General features: G+C 43.4%; 1 protein-coding gene and 1 pseudogene across 3 annotated transcripts in view; both read right to left on the reverse strand.

Moving 5' to 3' along the window:
• LOC118390032 (E3 ubiquitin-protein ligase TRIM37-like) overlaps positions 1–6,358 on the reverse strand; it is a 36,005-nt gene extending 29,647 nt beyond the window's left edge. For both annotated transcript variants that reach the window (XM_035780172.2, XM_035780170.2), the window contains exons 1-4: positions 5,945–6,358; positions 5,441–5,519; positions 3,070–3,171; positions 412–452 (exon numbers count right to left, since the gene is read on the reverse strand). In XM_035780172.2, the coding sequence (XP_035636065.1) occupies positions 412–452; positions 3,070–3,171; positions 5,441–5,461 (164 nt within the window). In that variant the 5' untranslated portion in view covers positions 5,462–5,519; positions 5,945–6,358. The remainder of the gene's footprint in view (positions 1–411; positions 453–3,069; positions 3,172–5,440; positions 5,520–5,944) is intronic.
• A 6,031-nt stretch (positions 6,359–12,389) lies between these two features.
• Positions 12,390–21,847, reverse strand: LOC118390034 (rab5 GDP/GTP exchange factor-like; annotated as a pseudogene). Its single transcript, XR_008147439.1, has 5 exons — positions 21,631–21,847; positions 14,538–14,570; positions 14,256–14,347; positions 13,702–13,957; positions 12,390–13,586 (listed from the first exon to the last, which is right to left on the reverse strand). The product of XR_008147439.1 is annotated as a rab5 GDP/GTP exchange factor-like (transcript).
• Between the last annotated feature and the right edge of the window lie 3,856 nt (positions 21,848–25,703).

Consider the following 25,703-nt stretch of genomic DNA (forward strand, 5'->3'; position numbering starts at 1 on the left):
TGGGAAATCTATACTTTATTCCCCCGATTTACTCTTAACTCTGCTACCTGAATTCTAAAAAGGTTGTTCTGGAACATAATCAGTAGTAGGCTAACCCCCGCTGCATTTAGCCTAGCAGTTAGAGCGTTGGGCCAGTAACTGAAAGGTCGCCGTTTCGAATCCCGAGCCAGCAAGGTTGAAAATTCTGCCGTTCTGCCCTTGAGCAAGGCAGCTAACCCCCAACAACAATTGCTCCCCAGGCACCGAATAACATGGATGTCTATTAAGGCAGCCCTCGTACCTCTCTGATTCAGAGGGGTTGGGTTAAATGCGGAAGACATATTTCGGTTGAGCAACTGACTAGGTGTCCCCCCCTTTCCCTATTCCCTGCCAGGAATACTAAGTACTGTGTTCAAACACAGAAGGGCTTACCGACAGTGTGGGCATTGGGCTCTCTGCTCAGTCAACCAGCGCTGTCAATAAAAGAGGTTACATGTCAGCATTGCAGATGAGGTTGTAACACTGTATAGATGTATAGGTTTTTACAGGATGCCTAACACCCATGACTGCCTCAAATTCCTATATTTGTAGCCTGACACTTCAAAGTAAACTGTAATGAGAATTGTTCTATACATTAAAATCATGGTATAATGACAGTGGAATATTAGTTTTCCCTTAACCTGTTGATCCTACCCTCTACTTTCTACTTCTACAGCGCCCTGCTACTCATGCCAGGAATATAGTATATGCATATGATTAGTATGTGTGGATAGAAAACACTCAGACGTTTCTAAAACTGGTTAAATCACAGCTGTGACTATAACAGAATGTGCGTTTCATCGAAAAGCGCAGGAAAATCTGATCACTGAACTGGAAAATATATCAATGCGCCACTTGAATGTATTGTTGAATAGAAACCACATTACCTGGAGCCGAGGTTGCAATACCTACAGCTTCCACACGATGTCAACAGTCTTGTCATTTGCCTAGGATTTGTTTCTTGGTCCGACCGGATATTTTGGTTGAGATTTATCCGGACATTATTTCAAGACGTACAGCTATAGAATATACATCGCCTCGTGATCAATTTGATCGATTATTAACGTTTACTAATACCTAAAGTTGCATTACAAAAGTATTTCGAAGTGTTTCGTGAAAGTTTATCGTCGACTTTTTTAATTTTAAAAAATGACGTTGCGTTATAAAACACTGTTTTTTTCCTTGATCACACAGTCTTCATAGATCGATATCTAGGCTATATATGGACCGATTTAATCGGAAAAAAGACCCAATAGTGATGTTTATGGGACATCTAGGAGTGCCAACAAAGAAGATGGTCAAAGGTAATGAATGTTTTATATTTTATTTCTGCATTTTGTGTAGCGCCGACTATGCTAATTATTTTGTTTACGTCCCCTGCAGGTCTTTAGGGGTGTTGCATGCTATCAGATAATAGCTTCTCATGCTTTCGCCGAAAAGTATTTTAAAAATCTGACTTGTTGGCTGGATTCACAACGAGTGTAGCTTTAATTCAGTACCCTGCATGTGTATTTTAATGAACATTTGAGTTTTAACGAGTGCTATTAGCATTTAGCGTAGCGCATTTGCATTTCCAGATGTCTTGATGGGACGCCTGCGTGTCGGGCGGAGGTAAGAGGTTAACATCTTTGGGGTAGGGGGTAGTATTTTCACATCCGGATGAAAAGTGTACCCAGAGTAAACTGCCTGCTACTCAGGCCCAGATGCTAGGATATGCATATTTGGATATAAAACACTGAGGTTTCTAAAACAGTTTGAATGATGTCTGTGAGTATAACAGAACTCATATGGCAGGCAAAAACCTGAGAAAAAAATCCAACCAGGAAGTGGGAGGTTTGTAGGTTTTCAAGTCTTAGCCTATCCAATATACAGTGTCTGCGGGGTCATATTGCACTTCCTAAGGCTTCCACTAGATGTCAACAACAGTCTTTAGAAACTTGTTTCAGACTTCTACTGTGAAGTGGGAGAGAATGAGAGCTGATTGAGTCATGGGTCTGCCAGACGGCCATGTGCTCAGTCAGGCGCACGCCCGTGAGAGTTAGCTCCGTTCCCTTTCATTTCTAAAGACAAAGGAATTCTCCGGTTGAAACATTATTGAAGATTTGATAAAAACATCCTAAAGGTTGATTATATACATTGTTTGACATGTTTCTACGAACTGTAATATAACTTTTTTGACTTTGCCTGGACCTAGTGCCTGCGCATTTGGATTACTGTACTAAATGCGATCAAAAAGGAGGTATTTGGACATAAATGGACTTTATCGAACAAAACTACCATTTATTGTGGAACTGAGATTCCTGGGAGTGCATTCTGATGAAGATCAAAGGTCAGTGAATATTTATAATGCTATTTCTGACTTTTGTTGACTCCATAACATGGCGGGTATCTGTATTGCTTGTTTTGGTCTCGAGCGCTGTACTCAGATTATTCCATGGTGTGCTTTTTCCGTAAAGCTTTTTTAAAATCTGACACAGCGGTTGCATTAAGGAGAAGTATATCTTTCATTCCATGCATAACAGTTGTATTTGTCAACATTTATGATGAGTATTTCTGTAAATTGACATGGCTCTCTGCTCTTTCACCGGATGTGAAAACATAACGCACCAATGTAAACAGAGATTTTTGGATATAAATATTAACTTTATCGAACAAAACATACATGTATTGTGTAACATGAAGTCCTATGAGTGTCATCTGATGAAGATCAAAGGTTAGTGATTAATTTGATCTCTATTTCTGCTTTTTGTGACTCCTCTCTTTGGCTGGAAAAATGGCTGTGTTTTTTGTGACTAGGTGCAGACCTAACATAATCGCATGGTATGCTTTTGTCGTAAAGCCTTTTTGAAATCGGACACTGTAGCGGGATTAACAACAAGTTTATCTTTAAAATGATGTATAATTCATGTATGTTTGAGGAATTTTAATTATAATATTTCTGTTTGAATTTGGCGCCCTGCACTTTCACTGGACGTTAGCGTCCTCACATGCCAGCTGTGAAGTGTTACGCTAACAAGCGAGTCTCGTTGGCCGTGGCAACATGTCACTCACCCGTATGCAGCTGAAGCAGCAGAGTTTGGAGCAGTGGGGGCAGAGCCGAGCATCCCTCAGCTTCTCCATACAGATGAAACAGCGGAACACCTCCGCAATACTCTGTGTGGCAAGATAGAAGTCTTAAATATTATCAAAGCAAGACTGGAACCATTATACACATGGACAGGAATCAGTAGGCTCAAATGTGGTGTATGATACATTACATTAATAAAGGCCTAACTTTAAATATTTTCTGTATATTTAGAAACAGTCAACTGGCTGGTGTCTTCACTGATATTTTCAACATGTCCCTGATTAAGTCTGTAATACCAACATGTTTCAAGCAGACCACCATAGTCCATGTGCCCAAGAACACGAAAGCAATCTGCCTAAATTACTACAGACCCATTGCACTCACATCCGTAGCCCTGAAGTGCTTTGAAAGGCTGTTAATGGCTCACATCAACACCATTATCCCAAAAATCCTGGACCCATTCCAATTTGCATAATGCCCCAACAGATCCACAGATGATGCAATCTCTATTGCACTCCACACAGCCCTTTCTCACCTGGACAAAAGAAACACCTATGTGAGAACGCTATTCATTGACTACAGCTCAGCGTTCAACACCATAGTGCCCTCAAAGCTCATCACTAAGCTAAGGATCCTGGGACTAAACACCTTCCTCTGCAGCTGGATCCTGGACTTCCTGATGGGCCACCCCCAGGTGGTGAGGGTAGGTAGCAACACATTGCCACACTGATCCTCAACACTGTAGCCCCTCAGGGGTGCGTGCTCAGTCCCTTCCTGTACTCCCTGTTCACCCACGACTGCATGGCCAGGCACATCTTCAACACCATCATTAAGTTTGCCGACGACACAACAGTGGTAGGCCAGATCACCGAAAACGATGAGACAGCCTATAGGGAGGATGTCAGAGACCTGGCCGGGTGGTGCCAGAATAACAACCTATCCCTCAATGTAACCAAGATTAAGAAGATGATTGTGGACTACAGGAAAAGGAGGAGCGAGAATGCCCCCATTCTCATTGACGGGGCTGTAGTGGAGCAGTTTGAGATCTTCAAGTTCCTTGGTGTCCACATCCACAACAAACTAGAATGGTCCACACACACCAAGACAGTCATGAAGAGGGCACGACAAATCCTATTCCCACTCAGGAAACTAAAAAGATTTGGCATGAGTCCTCAGATCCTCAAAAGGTTCTACAGCTGCACCATCGAGAGCATCCTGACTGGTTGCGGGTAGTGCGTACGGCCCAGTACATCACTGGGGCTAAGCTGTCTGCCATCCAGGACCTCTACACCAGGCAGTGTCAGAGGAAGGCCCTAAAAATAGTCAAAGACCCCAGCCATAGACTGTTCTCTCTTCTACCTCATGGCAAGCGGTACCGGAGAGCCAAGTCTAGGACAAAAAGTCTTCTCAACAATTTTTAACCCCAAGCCATAAGACTCCTGGGGCGGCAGGGTAGCCTAGTGGTTAGAGCATTGGACTAGTAACCGAAAGGTTGCAAGTTCAAATCCCAGAGCTGACAAGGTACAAAATCTGTCGTTCTGCCCTTGAACAGGCAGTTAACCCACCTAGGCCGTCATTGAAAATAAGAATTTGTTCTTAACTGACTTGCCTAGTAAAATAATGGTAAAATAAATCAAATAAAAAGACTCCTGAACAGGTAATCAAATGGCTACCCAGACTATTTGCATTGTGTGCACCCCCCCACAGCCCCTCTTTTACGCTGCTGCTACTCTCTGTTTATCATATATGCAGTCACTTTAGCCATATCTACTTGTACATACTACCTCAATCAGCCCGACTAACTGGTGCCTGTATATAGCCTCGCTACTGTTATTTTCACTGTCGTTTATGTCTTTATTTACCTATTGTTCACCTAATACCTTTATTTATTTATTTTTTTTAAATTGCACTGTTGGTTAGAGCCTGTAAGCACGCATTTCACAGTCAGGTCTACACCCGTTGTAGTTGGCGCACATGACAAATAAACTTTGATTTGTGCACAATGAGCACAGGGGGGGCTCAGTTATAGACAAGGAAGCAGGAATCAATTCTCATTTGGTACAGTTGGTGCACAATCCGATGTAAATTACTGCCTGGTGGGGTGAGCTATATTTGGAACCCATAACCCAGTCTAATGCCAACGTTGGCTGAGAGCAAAATCTCTAGTCTAGTGATATGTCCTGAGCTCAGGAGTGCTTGCATCCATCCATCAGTTTAGGGAATTTTCTAGTTAGAGCAGCATGTCAAGTTGTTCACTCAAATGTCATAGAGATAGGTATTTATCTAAAAGCTACACAGTGGGGTAACCAGTGACATACATGTGCATTTAAACTGATGTGTAAAATGTAAACACACCTCAACACTTTGTTCATCCATCTCAGCCAGTTTGCTTTTCTTCAAATGGAGGAAATTGGGTGAAATATGAATCCAATACCTATTTTCATGGAGAGAAAGAAAACAATAGCGTCAAACGAACATGTAGATAAAGGTCCAGTCAGAAATAGTGTTTTCTTGTCACTTCCAACGCATGAAGGAATTAGTTCACGATATCAAGCAATGTTATTGTTCAATAACTTCTAACGGACAATTGATTTTGGCTCTGTGTGACAGGTTAGATAACGTTAACTAGCAAGGTGAGGTGGTCTCTTTGCGAACTAACAACACTGCGGTTTCCAAAACGACTATATGAATTACAAATTGGCATGGTGTTAAACAACATAGCTGACTAGCAACACAAACATAAAATAAAACCAAGGAAGGTGTGCGTGATGAGGGCGAATTCAAACGTATAACTAACGTTAACTAATAACGTTAGCTGATTATGATAGCTAGCTAACGTTATATAGCTGGTTACCTTACCTTCTCAGATGCTAGCTGGTTTAGCTAGCTATTTCTTCTTTCTTCAGAAAGGCATTGATAACACGCAATGTTCCACTATTATTTTGGATGTGTGAAATTGGTAGCGTCAACTAGCCTGATTCCTAACCTCAACTATACAATAAACGAGTTAGCATTAAGCATCGAGCTAACATGGCCCTTCACTAGCTAGCAGCCCAATTGACAGACAGCTAAATTGCCTCCACTGTAAATATCAAATTCATACTGTAGACAGGCTTCATTCAATGATACGCGTGCACGCAAAACTAGCATCGTTTTTGCAACCCGTTGCTACATTTGTTTTTCTTCCATGATGCAGGCTATAATCTGCTGCAGCTACATATCATATCACCATTGGAGACCATTTCCATGTTTATCGCGATTGCTTCAACCAATGTAAAACAGCTGAAGCGGTGGAAGGTGGGACCTTTCTCACAGTTATCCAATGAGCAATGGCCCGTATAAATATGAGAAGGGTAAATCGACACACCCACACATGTTATAAAAGCAATCTCTACAAGAAAGTGGGAAGACAAACAGTAACAAAATCATATGAAATCTTATTCTCCCAATGCATTCCTTCCTTCTAAACTCAGCAAAAAAAGAAACATCCCTTTTTCGGGACCATGTCTTTCAAAGATAATTTGTAAAAATCCAAATAACTTCACAGAGCTTCATTGTAAAGGGTTTAAACACCGTTTCCCATGCTTGTTCAATGGCCTATAAACAATTAATGAACATGTACCTGTGGAACAGTACGCAATTAAGGTCACAGTTATGAAACTTAGGACACTAAAGAGTCCTTTCTACTGACTCTGAAAAACACCAAAAGAAAGATGCCCAGAGTGCCTGCTCATATGCGTGAGGCATGCTGCAAGGAGGCATGAGGACTGCAGATGTGGCCAGGGCAATAAATTGCAATGTCCGTACTGTGAGATGCCTAAGACAGAGCTACAGGGAGACAGGACGGACAGGCTGATCGTCCTCACAGTGGCAGACTACATGTAACAACACCTGCACAGGATCGGTAGATCCGAACATCACACCCAGGTACAGGACGGCAACAACAACTGCCCGAGTTACACCAGAAATGCACAATCCTTCCATCAGTGCTCAGAGACTGTCCACAATAGGCTGAGAGAGGCTGGACTGAGGGCTTGTAGGCCTGTTGTAAGGCAGGTCCACACCAGACATCACTGACATCACCGGCAACAACGTCGCCTATGGGTACAAACCCACCGTCTCTGGACCAGACAGGACTGGCAAAAAGTGCTCTTCACTGACGAGTCACGGTTTTGTCTCACCAGGGGTGATGGTCAGTTTCACGTTCATCGTCGAAGGAATGATCGTTACACAGAGGCCTGTACTCTGGAGTGGGATCGATTTGGAGGTGGAAGGCCCGTCATGGTCTGGGAGGTGTGTCACAACATCATTGGACTGAGCTTGTTATCATTGCAGGCAATCTCAACGCTGTGTGTTACAGGGAAAACATCCTCCTCCCTCATGTGGTACCCTACCTGCAGGCTCATCCTGACATGACCCTCCACCATGACAATGCTACCAGCCATACTGCTCATTCTGTGTGTGATTTCCTGCAAGACAGGAATGTCAATGTTCTGCCATGGCCAGTGAAGAGCCCGGATCTCAATCCCATTGAGCACGTCTGGGACCTATTGGATCGGAGGGTGAGGGCTAGGGCCATTCCCCCCATAAATGTCCTGGAACTTGCAGGTGCCTTGGTGGAAGAGTGGGGTAACATTTCACAGCAAGAACTGGCAAACCCGGTGCAGTCCATGAGGAGGAGATGCACTGCAGTACTTATGCAGCTGGTGGCCACACCAGATACTGACTGTTACTTTTGATTTTGACCCCCCTTTGTTCAGGGACACATTATTCCATTTCTGTTAGTCACATGCTGAGTTTATTTATAGCTAGAAATCTAGCAACTAATTGGATTTCAGTTTCCACTGGTGGTGAATTGGCACTAATTTAATTAGGCCTATATATAATATAAGCAAATAGAAGAAGATGCATTTTTTTCTCTCTATTGAACAAAAAAAATAGAACATTGACTGTAAAATAACAAAAAAATTATCCTAATTGTCAACCCAAAATTCATGACAGTCACTGGATTAGGTTGCATAATATCACAATACTCTCTCAGTAGTCTATTACACTTCTTAATAAAGCATTGTGATTGACTTTAGTTGACAGTGAGAGGACATTTGTTTTTTTGCTCAGTTTATGTGCAAAATCAAGTTTACTTACAATACCAGTCAAAAGTTGACACACCTAGGTTTTTCTTTATCTTTACTATTTTCGACACTGTAGAATAATAGTGCAGACATCAAAACTATGGAATAACACACATGGAATCATGTAGTAACCAAAAAAGTGTTAAACAAATCTAAATATATTTTATATTCTTTAAAGTAGCCACCATTTGCCTCGATGACAGCTTTGCACACTCTTGACATTCTCTCAACCAGCTTCATGGGGAATGCTTTTCCAACTGTCTTGAAGGAGTTCTCACATATGCTGAGCACTTGTTGGCTGCTTTTCCTTCACTCTGCAGTCCCATTCATCCCAATCCATCTCAATTGGGTTGAGGTCGGGTGATTGTGGAGGCCATGTCATCTGAAGCAGCACTCCATGACTCTCCTTCTTGGTCAAATAGCCCTTACAAATAGTCCTTGGAGAGTATTGGGTCATTGTCTTGTTGAAAAACAAATCAAATCAAATCAAATTGTATTTGTCACATACACATGGTTAGCAGATGTTAATGCGAGTGTAGCGAAATGCTTGTGCTTCTAGTTCCGACAATGCAGTGATAACCAACAAGTAATCTAACTAACAATTCCAAAACTACTGTCTTATACACAGTGTAAGGGGATAAAGAATATGTACATAAGGATATATGAGTGAGTGATGGTACAGAGCAGCATACAGTAGATGGTATCGAGTACTTTTATATACATATGAGATGAGTATGTAGACAAAGTAAACAAAGTGGCATAGTTAAAGTGGCTAGTGATACATGTATTACATAAGGATGCAGTCGATGATGTAGAGTACAGTATATACGTATGCATATGAGATGAATAATGTAGGGTAAGTAACATTATATAAGGTAGCATTGTTTAAAGTGGCTAGTGATATATTTACATCATTTCCCATCAATTCCCATTATGAAAGTGGCTGGAGTTGGGTCAGTGTCAATGACAGTGTGTTGGCAGCAGCCACTCAATGTTAGTGGTGGCTGTTTAACAGTCTGATGGCCTTGAGATAGAAGCTGTTTTTCAGTCTCTCGGTCCCAGCTTTGATGCACCTGTACTGACCTTGCCTTCTGGATGATAGCGGGGTGAACAGGCAGTGGTTCGGGTGGTTGATGTCCTTGATGATCTTTATGGCCTTCCTGTAACATCGGGTGGTGTAGGTGTCCTGGAGGGCAGGTAGTTTGCCCCCGGTGATGCGTTGTGCAGACCTCACTACCCTCTGGAGAGCCTTACGGTTGAGGGCGGAGCAGTTGCCGTACCAGGCGGTGATACAGCCCGCCAGGATGCTCTCGATTGTGCATCTGTAGAAGTTTGTGAGTGCTTTTGGTGACAAGCCAAATTTCTTCAGCCTCCTGATGTTGAAGAGGCGCTGCTGCGCCTTCTTCACGACGCTGTCAGTGTGAGTGGACCAATTCAGTTTGTCTGTGATGTGTATGCCGAGGAACTTAAAACTTGCTACCCTCTCCACTACTGTTCCATCGATGTGGATAGGGGGTTGTTCCCTCTATCCACATATAGTCCCACTAAGCGCAAACCAGATGGGATGGCGTATCACTGCAGAATGCTGTGGTAGTCATGCTGGTTAAGTGTGCTTTGAATTCTAAGTAAATCACAGACAGTGTCACCAGCAAAGCACCATCACACATCCTCCTCCATGCTTCACGGTGGGAATCACACACACAGAGATCATCCGTTCACCTACTCTGCGTCTCACAAAGACACGGCGGTTGGAACCAAAAATCTCACACTTGGACTCATCAGACCAAAGTACTGATTTCCACCAGTCTAATGTCCATTACTCGTGCTTATTGGCCCAAGCAAGTCTCTTATTATTATTGGTGTCCTTTAGTAGTGCTTTCTTTGCAGCAATTGTTGAGATGTTTTACTTGAACTCTGTGAAGCATTTATTTGGGATGCAATTTCTGAAACTGGTAACTCTAATGGACTTATCCTCTGTAGCAGAGGAAACTCTGGGTCTCCCTTTCCTGTGGTGGTTCTCATGAGAGCCAGTTTCATCATAGTGCTTGATGGTTTTTGCGACTGCACTTGAAGAAACGTTCAAAGTTCTTGAAATGTTCCAAATTGACTGAACTTCATGTCTTCAAGTAATGATGGACTGTCGTTTCTCTTTGCTTATTTGAGCAGTTCTTGCCATAATATGGACTTGGTCTTTTACCAAATAGGGCTGTATACCACCCCTACCATGTCACAACACAACTGATTGGCTCAAATGCATTAAGAAGGAAAGAAAGTCCACAAATTAACAAGGCACACCTGTTAATTGAAATGCATTCCAGGTGACTACCTCATGAAGCTGGTTGAGAGAATGCCAAGTGTGTGCACAAAGCTGACATCAAAGCAAAGGGAGACTACTTTGAAGAATCTCATATAAAATAGATAGTTTTTTTGGTTACTGCATGATCCCGTGTGTTATTTCATAGTTTGTCTTCACTATTACTCTGCAATGTATAAAATAGTAAAAATAAAGAAAAACCCTTGAATGAGTAGGTGTGTCCAAACTTTTGACTGTTACTGTATATCAACTATGCCATGCTCAAAACTGTACTGAAATATGGATTTCCCACTAAACATGCCTTATTCCGAAGCCTAATTTGAACCTGAGGGAGAAATTGACCCACATACTAAATACAGAACGCTTGGAGAGAAGTGGAGCTGCCTTCTGTGAATGTGGGGCAAAATTAATGAGCCATTTTTTATGTCCCCAGTGAAGCTGAATAAAATGTAAGTCATCCATTCAGGCTAGCCCCATCGAGACACCTCATCCCATTTCCTGGAGGATCCTCTGGTATCAAGCCTGGATTCCCAGCTAACCACTGAGCCTTGATGAATAGGCATCCAAAGGCATGAATAAAGAAAGTACATCTTACATTTTCTCCCAAACATGTGATTGGGGAAAGCAATATGGTGGACACTTAGATGCAATCTACATACACTCGTGACCCATCCAATTCTATTAAATGAGGAAAAGAGACCAGGAGAGATAAGAGCTACATAGCCACAGAAGGCTTCAGAGCAGCCACTTAGTTATGGTTTGAATCAAATAATACATCTTAAAAGTGAAACCTAAGACACTAAACAATGATCATTTTATGTCCAATTAGCTTTTTTAGTTACACTACAGCTTTTCTTCTTAGAAATTGGGTGTCAATTTCTAGCAGCAATTCTGAGGCTGAATGTAAAAGTTTAGCTTACTTCCACCATACCCATTTTATCTGTAGAAAGGATTCTCAAAATTGGGATATGGTTCCAAAGTAACCAGTTCCAAAGTAACCCATTACTGCTGTGCAGTGCCCCATTCTATCTGTACAACTCTGGTCAACATTTTCACCACAAGATGTCAGTAGCAAGTCATTTGCAGCAGGCAATGAAGGATACGCTACATGATTTAGGCTAGATTTGAGTGTATTTAACTGTTTACAAGCAACATTTCCTGTACATTTCCTGTACAGTACCAGTCAAAAGTTGACACATACTCATTCAAGGGTTTTTCTTTATTTTTACTATTTGACACTGTAGAATAATAGTGAAAAACCATGAAATAACACAGACTCATGTGTAACCAAAAAAAACTGTTAAACAAATAAAAATATATTTCATATTCTTTAAAGTAGCCACCCTTTGCCCCGATGACAGATTTGCACACTCTTGACATTCTCTCAACCAGCTTCATGAGGGATGCTTTTCCAACTGTCTTGAAGGAGTTCGCACATATGCAAATTATAATCCCAGTAAGCGCGAACCAGATGGGATTTTGACCAAGCAGAACATCAGCAGTATGGGTGGAAATGGTGTGAGGCAGGAGGAAAAAACCCCACTAGATTTGCATTCCTGGGGTTTATTCATTGAACGGCAATTAAATACACACTGTAAAACAAGGCAATTCTTATAAATTACATTTCCATAATAAAATAGTGATGTGCCATTCAGTTTAAAAGTTGACAAATATACACACACTTGTTTACAAATCTTTTAGAGACTCAGCAGTCAGTCACAGTTGATTACGGTGTTAAAGTAGAGTACATATGTCTGTGTGACAGCAGAGTGAGTGATGTGAAGTATTACAACCTGGGGTTTATTCAGGTAATTCAAATGTTCAATGGATTGCAGATAGAAAAGGCATGTAGTAATAGAGTAAATATCATGCTGTATTCAAATTGAACTGTTAAGTGTTCCTTCAACATATACAAAATAATCTGCATTGATCTGAGCATTTCACCTTCCTGAACATTCCCCAGGTATCATCCATCTTCCCCAGGTATCATCCATCTTTCACAATTACTTCTATGATGCACAACATGCCACAATCCATATCAGCAGTTCACTGGCATTTTGTATATAACACAGTAACTTGAGTCTTGGTCACTCTTTAGGTTTCACAGTTTGTAACATGTACCACTCTATCTGAAGAATAACTAAATGTTAGTCAGCATTTCCCAAATTCACCAGCAGCCATCTAAAAGTAACATGCCTCTTTCCTCAGCACGACAAGGTGGAGAAGTTATCTTACGGTATCAAGGTGTGCCATCTGTGTCAGTGCAGCAGGGATGTAGAGGAGTACAGATTAGTGCCCAATGCCAACTCAGGCCATCTGATCTGAAGAGGGCTAGTCTAAAAGGAGTATGTGTATGCAGGAACATTGTAAAGACTTGGTTCCATTAAAGGTCCCTTAACTCTTTTCCTCAAACTTAGTCCTTCCTTTTATCTATTCATTTAGATCTGTGAATGCTTTTGGGTCTAGGGGAAAAATTGACAAAAGCCTACTTGGCTTACTGTGTGTGAATGTTTAAAATGGTAGCAGTATAGACACGAGGGGGCTGCCAATTCCTGAACCTCGCCATAGTAAAGACCAATGACGGCTCAAAGCATTACAGAGAGGCGGGATCATTAGTTCAAGAAGCCCTCTTGCCTCCCATTCTGGAGAAATATTACCCAGCAAACACCTGGGGCGTAAGTGGCAGCCGGTCGTTTTCCATGTTGTCTGAGTCGATGGCAGAGAGGGAAGGTGGGCTGATCTCCAACGGGTACTTCTCCAGGATTTCCTGCACCTCTCGCTCTACACTCTCCTGCCAGGTGATCAGGTCACTCTGCATGCTCTGCGCCACCTCCAGAACCCTTTCCTGCCGGCTCCGCAGGCCTGACAGGAGATCCAGATTCTGGTTGACCTGGGCCAGGGCGGGTATGGAAGCGGCAGTGTCAATCTGTGGCCAGCCACTGTCCACCTCTGGCCTGCGAGGGAAGGCCTGGCCCAACATGTAGCTCTCAAAGTCCACAGGGTCCAAGTTGAGGGACTGGGCGTCCAGTTTTTCAATGAAGGCAACTGCACAGCACTAAACAGAGAGAGGACACAGGAGGTGAGCTATGAACCAAATGAGTGTGTGCTTGGTTCTCTTCACCTCGGTGTGGGCATGAGGGAGTGGTGTGAAGTGGCACAGAGACACGTACCAGGTTAGTGAAGTAGTATCCGTCCTCTCCATTCACAAACCTGCTGGGGTTGCAGAAGCGGGTGATGTACTGGATGTTGGATTGCAGGCATGGTGGATTGGACTTCAGTACGATGTAGATTAGGGTGGGTAGGAAGTCATCTGCCGAGGCTGGCTCGCTTTTGGTGATCTTGATGGCGCTAAAGATGTGCTTGCTGCAGCGCGTGATGCACGCTAGCTCTCCCTTGGTACCTGCTTTGAGTCCATCTTGATGATGTCTGTAATGCAACACACAATTCATAACTCTGTTCACAATCCTGAGATGTGAAAATGTTTCCTATAGGTCAGATCATGTATGCTTTAAAATAGCGTAATATTGTATTGACTGCTGCTTTCTTGGCCATGTCTCCCTTGCAGAAGACACTGTCTTATTGAGCTTTTCCTGGTTCAATAAAGGTTAAAAAACTAACAAAAAAGGCAACACACTGCAGAGTCCTTTGAACAATACCCATGACTTAAAGAGACATGTTTGGTTGAGTCCTAATGGGATTCTGTTTGACACCATCCATGACTCACCTGTTATGGCTTTGACCACGTTGTCTGACACCGCTGGGATCTCCTCATCCACTGGCACACAGAGCATCTGAATGTCCACCCAGTGTAACGCCCTATACAACCCACACAGTGGTGGGTGAGACAGACACCCACAGTGACACAAACACAAAGGGTCACTACCACACACATTGACAGATACGGGAGGATAATTGCATGCATGTCTGCCCACAGTGACAAACACCCCAATTCATAAACAATTTAATACAACTGCCTGTCTTTCAGGAAGAAGATTGTAGTCCTTACCGTATCCTGTTCTGAGTGGCCAGGTCTATGCATCTGTTGGTCAGAGATACAGTACCTTGATAAAATAATAAATAGGCCTCATGATCTCGTCATGGTATTTTTGTGCATTCGAATTGCCATAGATAAAATGCCATTGTGTTCGTGGTCCGTAGCTTATGTCTGCCAATACCATAATCCCACCGACACCATGGGGGCACTCTGTTCACAATGTTGACGTCAGCAAACCGCTCGCCCACACGGCGCAATACATGTGGTCTGCGGTTGTGAGGCCGGTTGGACGTACTGCCAAATTCTCTAAAACGACATTGGAGGCGGCTTTTGGTAGAGAAATGAACATTAAATTCTCTGGCAACAGCTCTGGTGGACATTCCTGCAGTCAGCATGCCAATTGCACACTCCCTCAACTTAAGACAACTGTGGCATTGTTTTTTAGTGTGATACAACTGCACATTTTAGAGTGTCATTTTATTGTTGCCAGCACAAGGAGAGCCTGTGTAATGATCATGCTATTTAAATCAGCTTCTTGATATGCCACACCTGTCAGGTGGATGGATTATCTTGGCAAAGGAGAAAGGCTCACCAACAGGGATGTAAACAAATTAGTGCACAAAATGAGAGAAATAAGCTTTTTGTACATATGGAACATTGTTGGAATCTTTTATTTCAGCTCATGAAACATTGGACCAACACTTTACATGTTGCTTTTATATTTTTGTTCAGTGTACATGGCTACTAGCTGTTGGTGTTATAAACTCAGCAAAAAATGTGTCCCTTTTTCAGACCCTGTCTTTCAAAAATAATTAATAAAAATCCAAATAACTTCACAGATCTTCATTGTAAAAGGGTTTAAACACTGTTTCCCATGCTTGATTAATGAACATGAGTGTAGTCTGGCCCAGGAGTGTGGAGGTGAACGGAAAGGCACTGGCGCAACGAAGCGCCCTTGCCGTCTCTGCCTGGCCGGTTCCCCTCTCTCCACTGGGGATTCTCTGCCTCTAAAACCTATTACAGGGGCTGAGTCACTGGCTTACTGGTGCTCTTCCATGTCTTCCCTAGGAGGGGTGCGTCACTTGAGTGGGTTGAGTCACTGACGTGATCTTCCTGTCTGGGTTGGTGCCCCCCCCCCCTTGGGTTGTGCCGTGGCGGAGATCTTTGTGGACTATACTCGGCCTGGTCTCAGGATGGTAAGTTGGTGGTTGAAGATATCCCTCTAGTGGTGTGGGGGCTGTGCTTTGGCAAAGTGGGTGGGGTTATATCCTGCCTGTTTGGCCATGTCCGGGGGTATCGTCGGACGGGGCCACAGTGTCTCCAGACTCTTCCTGTCACAGCCTCCAGTATTTATGCTGCATTAGTTTGTGCCGGGGGGCTAGGGTCAGTCTGTTATATCTGTAGTATTTCTCCTGTCTTATCCGGTGACCTGTGTGAATTTAAGTATGCTCTCTAATTCTTTCTTTCCTTCGGAGGACCTGAGCCCTAGGACCATGCCTCAGGACTACCTGGCCTAATGACTCCTTGCTGTCCCCAGTCCACCTGGCTGTGCTGCTGCTCCAGTTTCAACGGTTCTGCCTGCGGCTATGGAACCCTGACCTGTTCACCAGACGTGCTACCTGTCCCAGACCTGCTGTTTTCAACTCTCTAGAGACAGCAGGAGCGGTAGAGATACTCTGAATGATCGGCTATGAAAAGCCAACTTACATTAACTCCTGAGGTGCTGACCTGTTGCACCCTCGACAACGACTGTGATTATTATTATTTGACCCTGCTGGTCATCTATGAACATTTGAACATCTTGGCCATGTTCTGATATAATGTCCACTCAGCACAGCCAGAAGAGGACTGGCCACCCATCATAGCCTGGTTCCTCTCTAGGTTTCTTTCTTAGGTCCTGGCCTTTCTAGGGAGTTTTTCCCAGTCACCGTGCTTCTACACATGCATTGCTTGCTGTTTGGTGTTTTAGACTGGGTTTCTGTACAGCACTTCAGCTGATGTAAGAAGGGCTTTATAAATAAATTTGATCATGCACCGGTGGAACAGTCGTTAAGACACTAACAGCTTACAGACGGTAGGCAATTAAGGTCACAGTTATGGAAACTTAGGACACTAAAGAGGCCTTTCTACTGACTGAATAACACCAAAAGAAAGATGCCCAGGGTCCCTGCTCATCTGCGTGAACGTGCCTTAGGCATGCTGCAAGGAGACATGAGGACTGCATATGTGGCCAGGGCAATAAATTGCAATGTCTGTACTGCGAGACGCCACAGGGCGACAGGATGGACAGCTGATCGTCCTCAGTGGCAGACCACGTGTAACAACACCTGCACAGGATCGGTACATCCGAACATCACACCTGCGGGACAGTTGCAGGATGGCAACAACAACTGCCTGAGTTACACCAGGACTGTACAATCCCTCCGTCAGTGCTCAGAGTCTGTCCGCAGTTGGCTGAGAGAGGCTGGACTGAGGGCTTGTAGGCCTGTTGTAAGGCAGGTCCTCACCAGACATCACCAGCAACAATGTCACCTACGGGCACAAACCCACCGTTGCTGGACCAGACAGGACTGGCAAAAAGTGCTCTTCACTGACGAGTCACGGTTTTGTCTCACCAGGGGTGATGGTCGGATTCGCGTTTATCGTCAAGGGAATGACAGTTACACCGAGGCCTGTACTCTGGAGCAGGATCGATTTGGAGGTGGAGGGTCCATCATGGTCTGGGGCAGTGTGTCACAGCATCATCATTTAAAAAACAATATATATATTTTACCTTTATTTAACCAGGCAAGTCAGTTAAGAACAAATTCTTATTTTCAATGACGGCCTAGGAACAGTGGGTTAACTGCCTGTTCAGGGGCAGAACGACAGATTTGTACCTTGTCAGCTCTGGGATTTGAACTTGCAACCTTGCGGTTACTAGTCCAACGCTCTAACCACTAGGCTACCCTGCCGCTGTGCGTTACAGGGAAGACATCCTCCTCCGTCATGTGGTACCCTTCCTGCAGGCTCATCCTGACATGATCCTCCAGCATGACAATGCAACACTGCTCGTCCTGGGCGTGATTTCCTGCAAGACAGGAATGTCAATGTTCTGCCATGGCCAGCGAAGAGCCCGGATCTCAATCCCATTGAGCACGTCTGGGACCTGTTTGATCGGAGGGTGAGGGCTAGTGCCATTCCCCCCAGGAATGTCCGGGAACTTGCAGGTGCCTTGGTGGAAGAGTGGGGTAACATCTTACAGCAAGAACCGGAAAATCTGGTGCAGTCCATGAGGAGGAAATGCACTGCAGTACTTAATGCAACTGGTGGCCACACCAGATACTGACTGTTACTTTTGATCCCCCTTTGTTCAGGGATACATTATTCAATTTAGTCACAATTTAGTCACATGCCTCCAACTCAATCATCAAGTTTGCGGACGACACAACAGTGGTAGGCTTGATTATCAACAACGACGAGACGGCCTACACGGAGGAGGTGAGGGCCCTCGGAGTGTGGTGTCAGGAAAATAACCTCACACTCACCGTCAACAAAACTAAGGAGATGATTGTGGACTTCAGGAAACAGCAGAGGGAACACCTCCCTATCCACATTGATGGAACAGTAGTAGAGAGGGTAGTAAGTTTAAGTTCCTCGGCATACACATCACAGACAAATTGAATTGGTCCACTCACACAGACAGCATCGTGAAGAAGGCGCAGCAGCGCCTCTTCAACCTCAGTAGGCTGAAGAAATTTGGCTTGTCACCAAAAGCACTCACAAACTTCTACAGATGCACAATCGAGAGCATCCTGGCGGGCTGTATCACCGCCTGGTACGGCAACTGCTCCGCCCTCAACCGTAAGGCTCTCCAGAGGGTAGTGAGGTCTGCACAACGCATCACCGGGGGCAAACTACCTGCCCTCCAGGACACCTACACCACCCGATGTTACAGGAAGGCCATAAAGATCATCAAGGACAACAACCACCCGAGCCACTGCCTGTTCACCCCGCTATCATCCAGAAGGCGAGGTCAGTACAGGTGCATCAAAGCTGGGACCGAGAGACTGAAAAACAGCTTCTATCTCAAGGTCAACAGGCTGCCAACACACTGACACTGACTCAACTCCAGCCACTTTAATAATGGGAATTGATGGGAAATGATGTAAATATATCACTGGCCACTTTAAACAATGCTACCTTATATAATGTTACTTACCCTACATTATTCATCTCATATGCATACGTATATACTGTACTCTATATCATCGGCTGCATCCTTATGTAATACATGTATCACTAGCCACTAACTATGCCACTTTGTTTACATACTCATCTCATATGTATATACTGTACTCGATACCATCTACTGTATCTTGCCTATGCTGCTCTGTACCATCACTCATTCATATATCCTTATGTACATATTCTTTATCCCCTTACACTGTGTATAAGACAGTAGTTTTGGAATTGTTAGTTAGATTACTTGTTGGTTATTACTGCATTGTCGGAACTAGAAGCACAAGCATTTCGCTACACTCGCATTAACATCTGCTAACCATGTGTATGTGACAAATAAAATTTGATTTTGATTTGATGTCTGTGGAACTTGTTCAGCTCGTCTGTTGAATCTTGTCATGTTCATACAAATATTTACACATGTTAAGTTTGCTGAAAATTAACGCAGTTGACAGTGAGAGGACGTTTCTTTTTTTGCTGAGTTTATTTATAGTTAAATCTAGTGTTTTGAGTTTCCACTTCTTCAGGTGGTGAATTAGCACTAGTTGAATTAGGCCTATATACTGTATAATATTAGCCAACAGAAAGAAGATGCATTTTTTTTCTCTCTATTGAACAAAAAAATTGAAAATTGACTGCAAAATAACTAAAATATCATAATTGTCAACCCAAAATTCATGACAGTCACTGGATTAGGTTGCATAATATCACAATACTCTCTCAGTAGTCTATTACATTTCTTAATAAAGTATTGTGATTGACTTTAGAACGACTTCATAAGACTCAAATGAATTCTATTGTGTGACACTGCAGAATGTTTTTATGGGGGTGCACAAAACATAGTTAGTGGCACCAGTGCCACCCAGGAATTTTTTTGGTCTGAAGCCCTGAACTGACAGCCTCAAGTAAAGAAGGTAAACAGGTCAGAAGGGTTTAAAACCAAGACGCTGACAGGTCTAACCTGTGCATCTTTACATAAGAGCTGAGGCGATGTCAGACCCAAATATGCAATCAATATAATTCTGTCACAAGTACAAATAACCAGATTCTTTACACCCACTTTTGCTGATGATTGCAAGAACATATTGTTGGGAGTTTCAGTGGACTATAAAAGGGACAGTTCTCTCTATTCTGTAGAAGTGTTTCTACAACTAGAGAGAGAATGACAGACAACCACCTCTGAGTCTGGTCACCAGTGCTGCCAGTATTATGACCATACACAAGAGGAGGACACAGTGAGATAATGAACATTATGAGCAACATGAAAAAGGGACTTTTGTTAAATACACAATTCACATCTAACACATTTTTAAAAAGCAACCAGAGCAGGGAATCAATTTGATGGACAAGTCTCTCAGCCAATTAGACTGAGTGGGTGCCACTATGGTGAGACTACTGGAACATCTTAATGCCACCATGTTGGAGGGTAACATTAAGTCAACTACACTAGTAAAGCCCTAATGAGTTCCTAGTTGGTTTAAAAACTACAGGGATTAAAATGGGGGCACTACCCACTGCAAATCTAATCTTCAATGGTAGAAGCAATTACCGTACCTTCTGTGGGGAAGCCCATTTCCCAAGAAGGAGTAAACATTCCTCTCCAGTCTCTGAGGCCTGTCACCTTCTCTCCCTCACTGGGGGCTGAGAGTGAGATGGCAGGGCCAATTGGGGCCACATGGCAGGGGAAATGGGGGGCATACAAGAGAGAATGGGTAGATTTGAGAGATGTGGGCGAAGGTGGAATGGGTGTGGGTAGGGAGAATATTGGATGACAAATGAATGACTTCATTGATCAACAAACAATGGCATTGACAGATAAGTGCAGAATGAGTGGTTCAGAGAGAGATATGAGGGGGGTTGTTTGGTTTGGGAAACAATTGCATTATCATGAGAGGGGGTATCAAAGAGAACAGTTGATAGCACAACATAACAATAGAGATTGGTGCGCAGCAGCTGTGACTCCAAAGCAAAAGTGAAATGAGTGATGAGACAAAGTCACAATATGGACAAGTGATGCTTTAATGACGGTCAACAGTGAGATTACGCAAAGTGAGAGGGGGTACCTTTTTATTTTTTTTCTAAAGAAAGACGATCTAACTCCGCAAAAATAATTGTCCCTAAGGGACTTTGAATTTTGCACATTGTTCTCAATAGCCTTGGGGCCATTGTATAGGAGCTTACCTTACAGTTAGGGTGTCACTAAATAGACCTAGGTATAATAGGCTGTAATGGGCTTGGAGGGAACAGAATACCTTGTAGATCAATCACCCTGCCCTGCTTTAGAGCAGATCACTGCCAAGGATGTGAGCTGATGAGACAATTACTAGGCTGATACACCGGGTGGAAAGTGTGTGTCAAAAACTGCACTGGAGAAATGCCATTGACATAACTCAGGCTTTAACGTATAAGAGGGAATGCAAAGCGGTCTTTTTGAGTTTTCTGAGTCAGTCAGTCACCTTTCTTGGGGGCTGTCCGTGATGAGGGACTGAAGAACTTTTAGTCAACAAACCGCTGGTGTCCTGTTTTAATTACAATGTATGGAGGGAAGGTAAGTGTTGGACAAAGCTAGTAAAAATTGACATTTCATTAATGCCCAAAAACTTTTGATTATCATGTATGAATCCTCTACTAAATGTCTCAAGCTAGAATAGGATGTGGATAAGAAAAACCAGCTTGATTCTGCTGGCCAGTGACCTGGGGCTGAAAGTTGGCATTCCCTAACATAGTGAGGCATCCCACATGAAACTGTGGTGTAAAAAAAGTATCTACCATGCCACTGAGGAAGGGCATACGTTTCAGCCTGAACCTTGGAGAAAAAGAATGCACCACAGCACTGACGACACATTGCAATTGATTATAACTTTTCACAGGTGGGCCTACTAACTTCACAGCCAGGGCCCAGTCTTCCTGGATCTGCTTCTGTTGGGCTCGCTGGCACTCTTCCCGCCAGCACTTGGAGCACAGGCCCTGCTAGGTCGCGTTGCCACAGTAACCACAGCCCTTGTTGCAGAGCAGCTCCGACTGGTCCATGTGGATCCCGCGGCACGCTCTCCGCTGACTCATCTCGCTGCCTGTATGGAGGAAACTCAGCAGAGCTGGCTGGCTGCTGGCAAGGAAAAATTGCATCATGTTTGGGTTGTTTGAGACCAACTGGGACATTGCGCTAAATACTTGTCATCCAGTCACATTTATTTATATTTTTTCCAAGCTGTAGCACACAATATTTTACTTACAGCAGGTTTTTAAAGAACCAAAAGAGTTGTCTGCGTCGTGTTCATTTTTGCTACGGTGTCATTCCACTTCAAAAAGCACTGAGAAATGAATCCAATTGATTGCACCCAAATTGCCAATTATAATTTATAGGATACATATAAATAGTACCTTTTATTTAACTAGGCAAGTCAGTTAGGAAAAAAATATTGTTTACAATGACAGACTACCCCGGCCAAGCCCTAACCTAGACAATGCTGGGCCAATTGTGCGCCGCCCTATGGGACTCCCAATCACAGCCGGTTGTGATACAGCCTGGAATCAAATCAGGTCTGTAGTGACGCCTCTATCACTGAGATGCAGTGCCTTGGACCGCTGCGCCACTCAGGAGCCCAACATCTGATTTGGATCAAACTTTTTTCCAACAATGAGTTAGACATGAGGACTCCAGTGAATCTCCCCTCCCAAAGATGATGTCCATGCATCGTTTTTGCACCAAAAAAAAGATTGCTTTTTCAAGCTAATTTACTTGTGGGTGCTAGCAAAATAGCTTCTGTTGTCATCGGATGAAACAAAATGGACTATTGTGTTGCACTAAAGTACTTTATGTGAAGAAAAACTATAGTTGTACACCCTTTATCACTCTATTGAATTAAAACATCACTGTCGACTTTCAATATAAAACTTTTTTTTTTTATGGTCTGCATTTTGAAAAGCTAATGCGCCCCCCGAGGCTAGTGGAGAGACAGCCTCATCCTGGTCCAAAATATGATAAAAGAAAACATTGAATTGTTTTAAAAAGCAAATTATACAGTATTTATACAAACCATACAATGCTATGCACTATGACTACTTTGAACAATATACACAGTATAAAAAATTACAAACATTTAGTGGAAAACGGCAGATACAAAGTTTGGTCATCGAATTACAGTCAAATCTCCCCAAATTATATTCTATTCTGTTATCAAACTTTGTATCTGTACAGTTCTTCCTGGAAATGTGTTTTTGTTAAATTTTCTGAGGAAATTGTTAAAAGTAGCAATTGCACATAGTTTGTTAAACATTGAAATCGATGTCTGTTTGGTATAGATTTTAAAGTTAAAAATCCGAGTCTCAACATAAATCTGTTACCATGAAATTGCCTAGCAAGAGTGAACAGTAGGTAACAAGACCCATTTCTACACAGCAGAAAGCAGACAGCCATTAGAGCATCAATATTTCAGCGTGATGCTGCAGAAACTGCTGTGAGCTAAGAGCCAGAAGGCACTGTGTGGTCAGGAACCAGGATAGGGACTAGGCTAAAGAGAGCAGCTTGAAGCGAACAGTTCACATTAACATTTTCAACCCCATATAGACTGGACAACACATGACTCATGGTGTGGTCAACTTCACACACACATTATAGTGGAAGGGAACAGGGAGGTGCTTCTCAAGCTCAATGCATTTGACACATTTTTCAAAATCAAATCGAATTTTATTTGTCACATGCGCCCAATACAATAGGTGTAGACCTTACAGTGAAATGCTTACTTACAAGCCCTTAACCAACAACGCAGTTTTAAGAAAAAACATATATTTTTTAAAGTAATCGATAAGAATAACAAATAACTAAAGAGCAGCAGTAAATAACAATAGCAGGGCTTTATAAAGGGGGTACCGGTACAGAGTCAATGTGCCGGGGCACTGGGTAGTCGAGGTAATATGTACATGTAGGTAGAGTTATTAAAGTGACTATGCATAGGTAATAATAGATGGTAGCAGCAGCGTAAAGGGGGGTACGCAGTGCAGATAGTCTGGGTAGCCATTTGACTAGCTGTTCAAGAGTCTTATGGCTTGGGGGTAGAAGCTGTTTAGAAGCCTCTTGGACCTAGACTTGGCGCTCCGGTGCTGTGCAGTAGCAGCGAGAACAGTGTATGACTAGGGTGGCTGGAGTCTCACAATTTTTAGAGCGTCCCTCTGACACCGCCTGGTATAGAAGTCCTGGATGGCAGGAAGCTTGGCACTGGTGATGTTCTGGGACATACGCACTACCCTCTGTAGTGCTTTGCGGTCGGAAGCCGAGAAGTTGCCATACCAAGTGTGCTAAGTTGTGCTGACCAGACCCTACATCTCAGTAGCAGATTGTTTTGACAACAGAGGTTAGGGTTAGCCATCAGCCTAACTCCACCACTGCAAATATATATGGTTTAGGTGGGGAAAACAGCAAATAGGCCAAGCCTACAGTTGAGATGGTTTTCTTGCTATTATTATCACTAAAAAGCTTGACCGACAGCAACTAAAACTACCATATGGTGTGAATGGGATACAACAGCTCCCTGCACTGCCATCAACGTGTATCTACTTCACCAACCAAATAGACAAGAATAGCCAAGCCCTTAAAAAGCTCTAAGCCATGTGCAGTTTCCATGATGGAGCTTATGTTCATAACCATGTCACTGCAGTTGTGGCTCCTGAATATTGATTTTGTGAATGATCTCCACTCACAAAAAAATGTCACCCAGAAGAAATGTAGGTAGGGCAGCTTGTCATTCTAAACAGAGAAATCATTCACCTACAGCTTGAACTTGCATTATATCAGTTCATGTACGTACTATGAATGAGTGTGTGCACACAAAATAAGACTGTGACCATATGGGTTAAAACCTGGTTTAGCCCACTCTCAAGCAGAAGATGGATCCACACCTATAGCTTATGACTGATTGGCTTACATCAACAATGTACAAGATGTACCAAGATGGCGTAGCAGTGAAGACGTGTTTTGTTTGTGTATCGTGTACTTTTGTATTTTTTGTATATATATTTCAACTTTATTTTCAATCTCTTTTCGATTTTTAATTCGATTATACCTTCCGGTAACCTGCCTCACCCAATGTGATACGGTATCGCTATTATTTTGAATTTTAGAACACATTCAAGAACCTCCAGAAGCTGACCAGCTAATTAGCTATTCAGTCATTGTTAGCCACTGCTAGCGGCTTTTACCTTCCGCACAGATACCAGCCCTGTTCTTAGCCTGGATAATACTCGCCAGTCTACTAGCATCGGACTGTCTCTCCACAACAACGCTGGACTCCTGCCATAATCCCTGGACCACTACTTCTGATCTTCACAGCTAGCTCGCAGCTAGCTAGCGCACAGCTTGCAGCAAGCTAGCTCACCGTGGCACCCAGTACCGAAGCTATCCCTGAAGCCCACCTCCCGGCCTACTCAGCTGTTCACCCGAACCCCACTCATAGAGCCCGATACTCCACTGGATCCTTGCTGTAAACTCTGGACCTTGGCACCGGATCACCGCTGCTACCAATTGGCTATAGTGGCTAACGCCACTGCCACGAAGCCAGCACCAGTTAGCCGTGAGCCAGGCGCATCTCCCGGCCAGCAAATTAAATTCTACAATACCTCTTCCGCCATCTGGTTGGATTCTCTGTCATCCCCCTCTTCAAAGGGGGAGACACCCTGGACCCTAACTGTTACAGACCTATATCCATCCTGCCCTGCCTATCTAAGGTCTTCAAAAGCCAAGTCAACAAACAGATCACCGACCATCTCGAATCCCACCGTACCTTCTCCGCTGTGCAATCTGGTTTCCGAGCCTGTCACGGGTGCACCTCAGCCACGCTCAAGGTACTAAATGGTATCATAACCGCCATCGATAAAAGACAGTACTGTGCAGCCGTCTTCATCGACCTGGCCAAGGCTTTCGACTGTCAATCACCATATTCTTATCGGCAGACTCAGTAGCCT

Source organism: Oncorhynchus keta, chromosome 11, assembly GCF_023373465.1.
Source record: "Oncorhynchus keta strain PuntledgeMale-10-30-2019 chromosome 11, Oket_V2, whole genome shotgun sequence".
Lineage (NCBI taxonomy): Eukaryota > Metazoa > Chordata > Actinopteri > Salmoniformes > Salmonidae > Oncorhynchus > Oncorhynchus keta.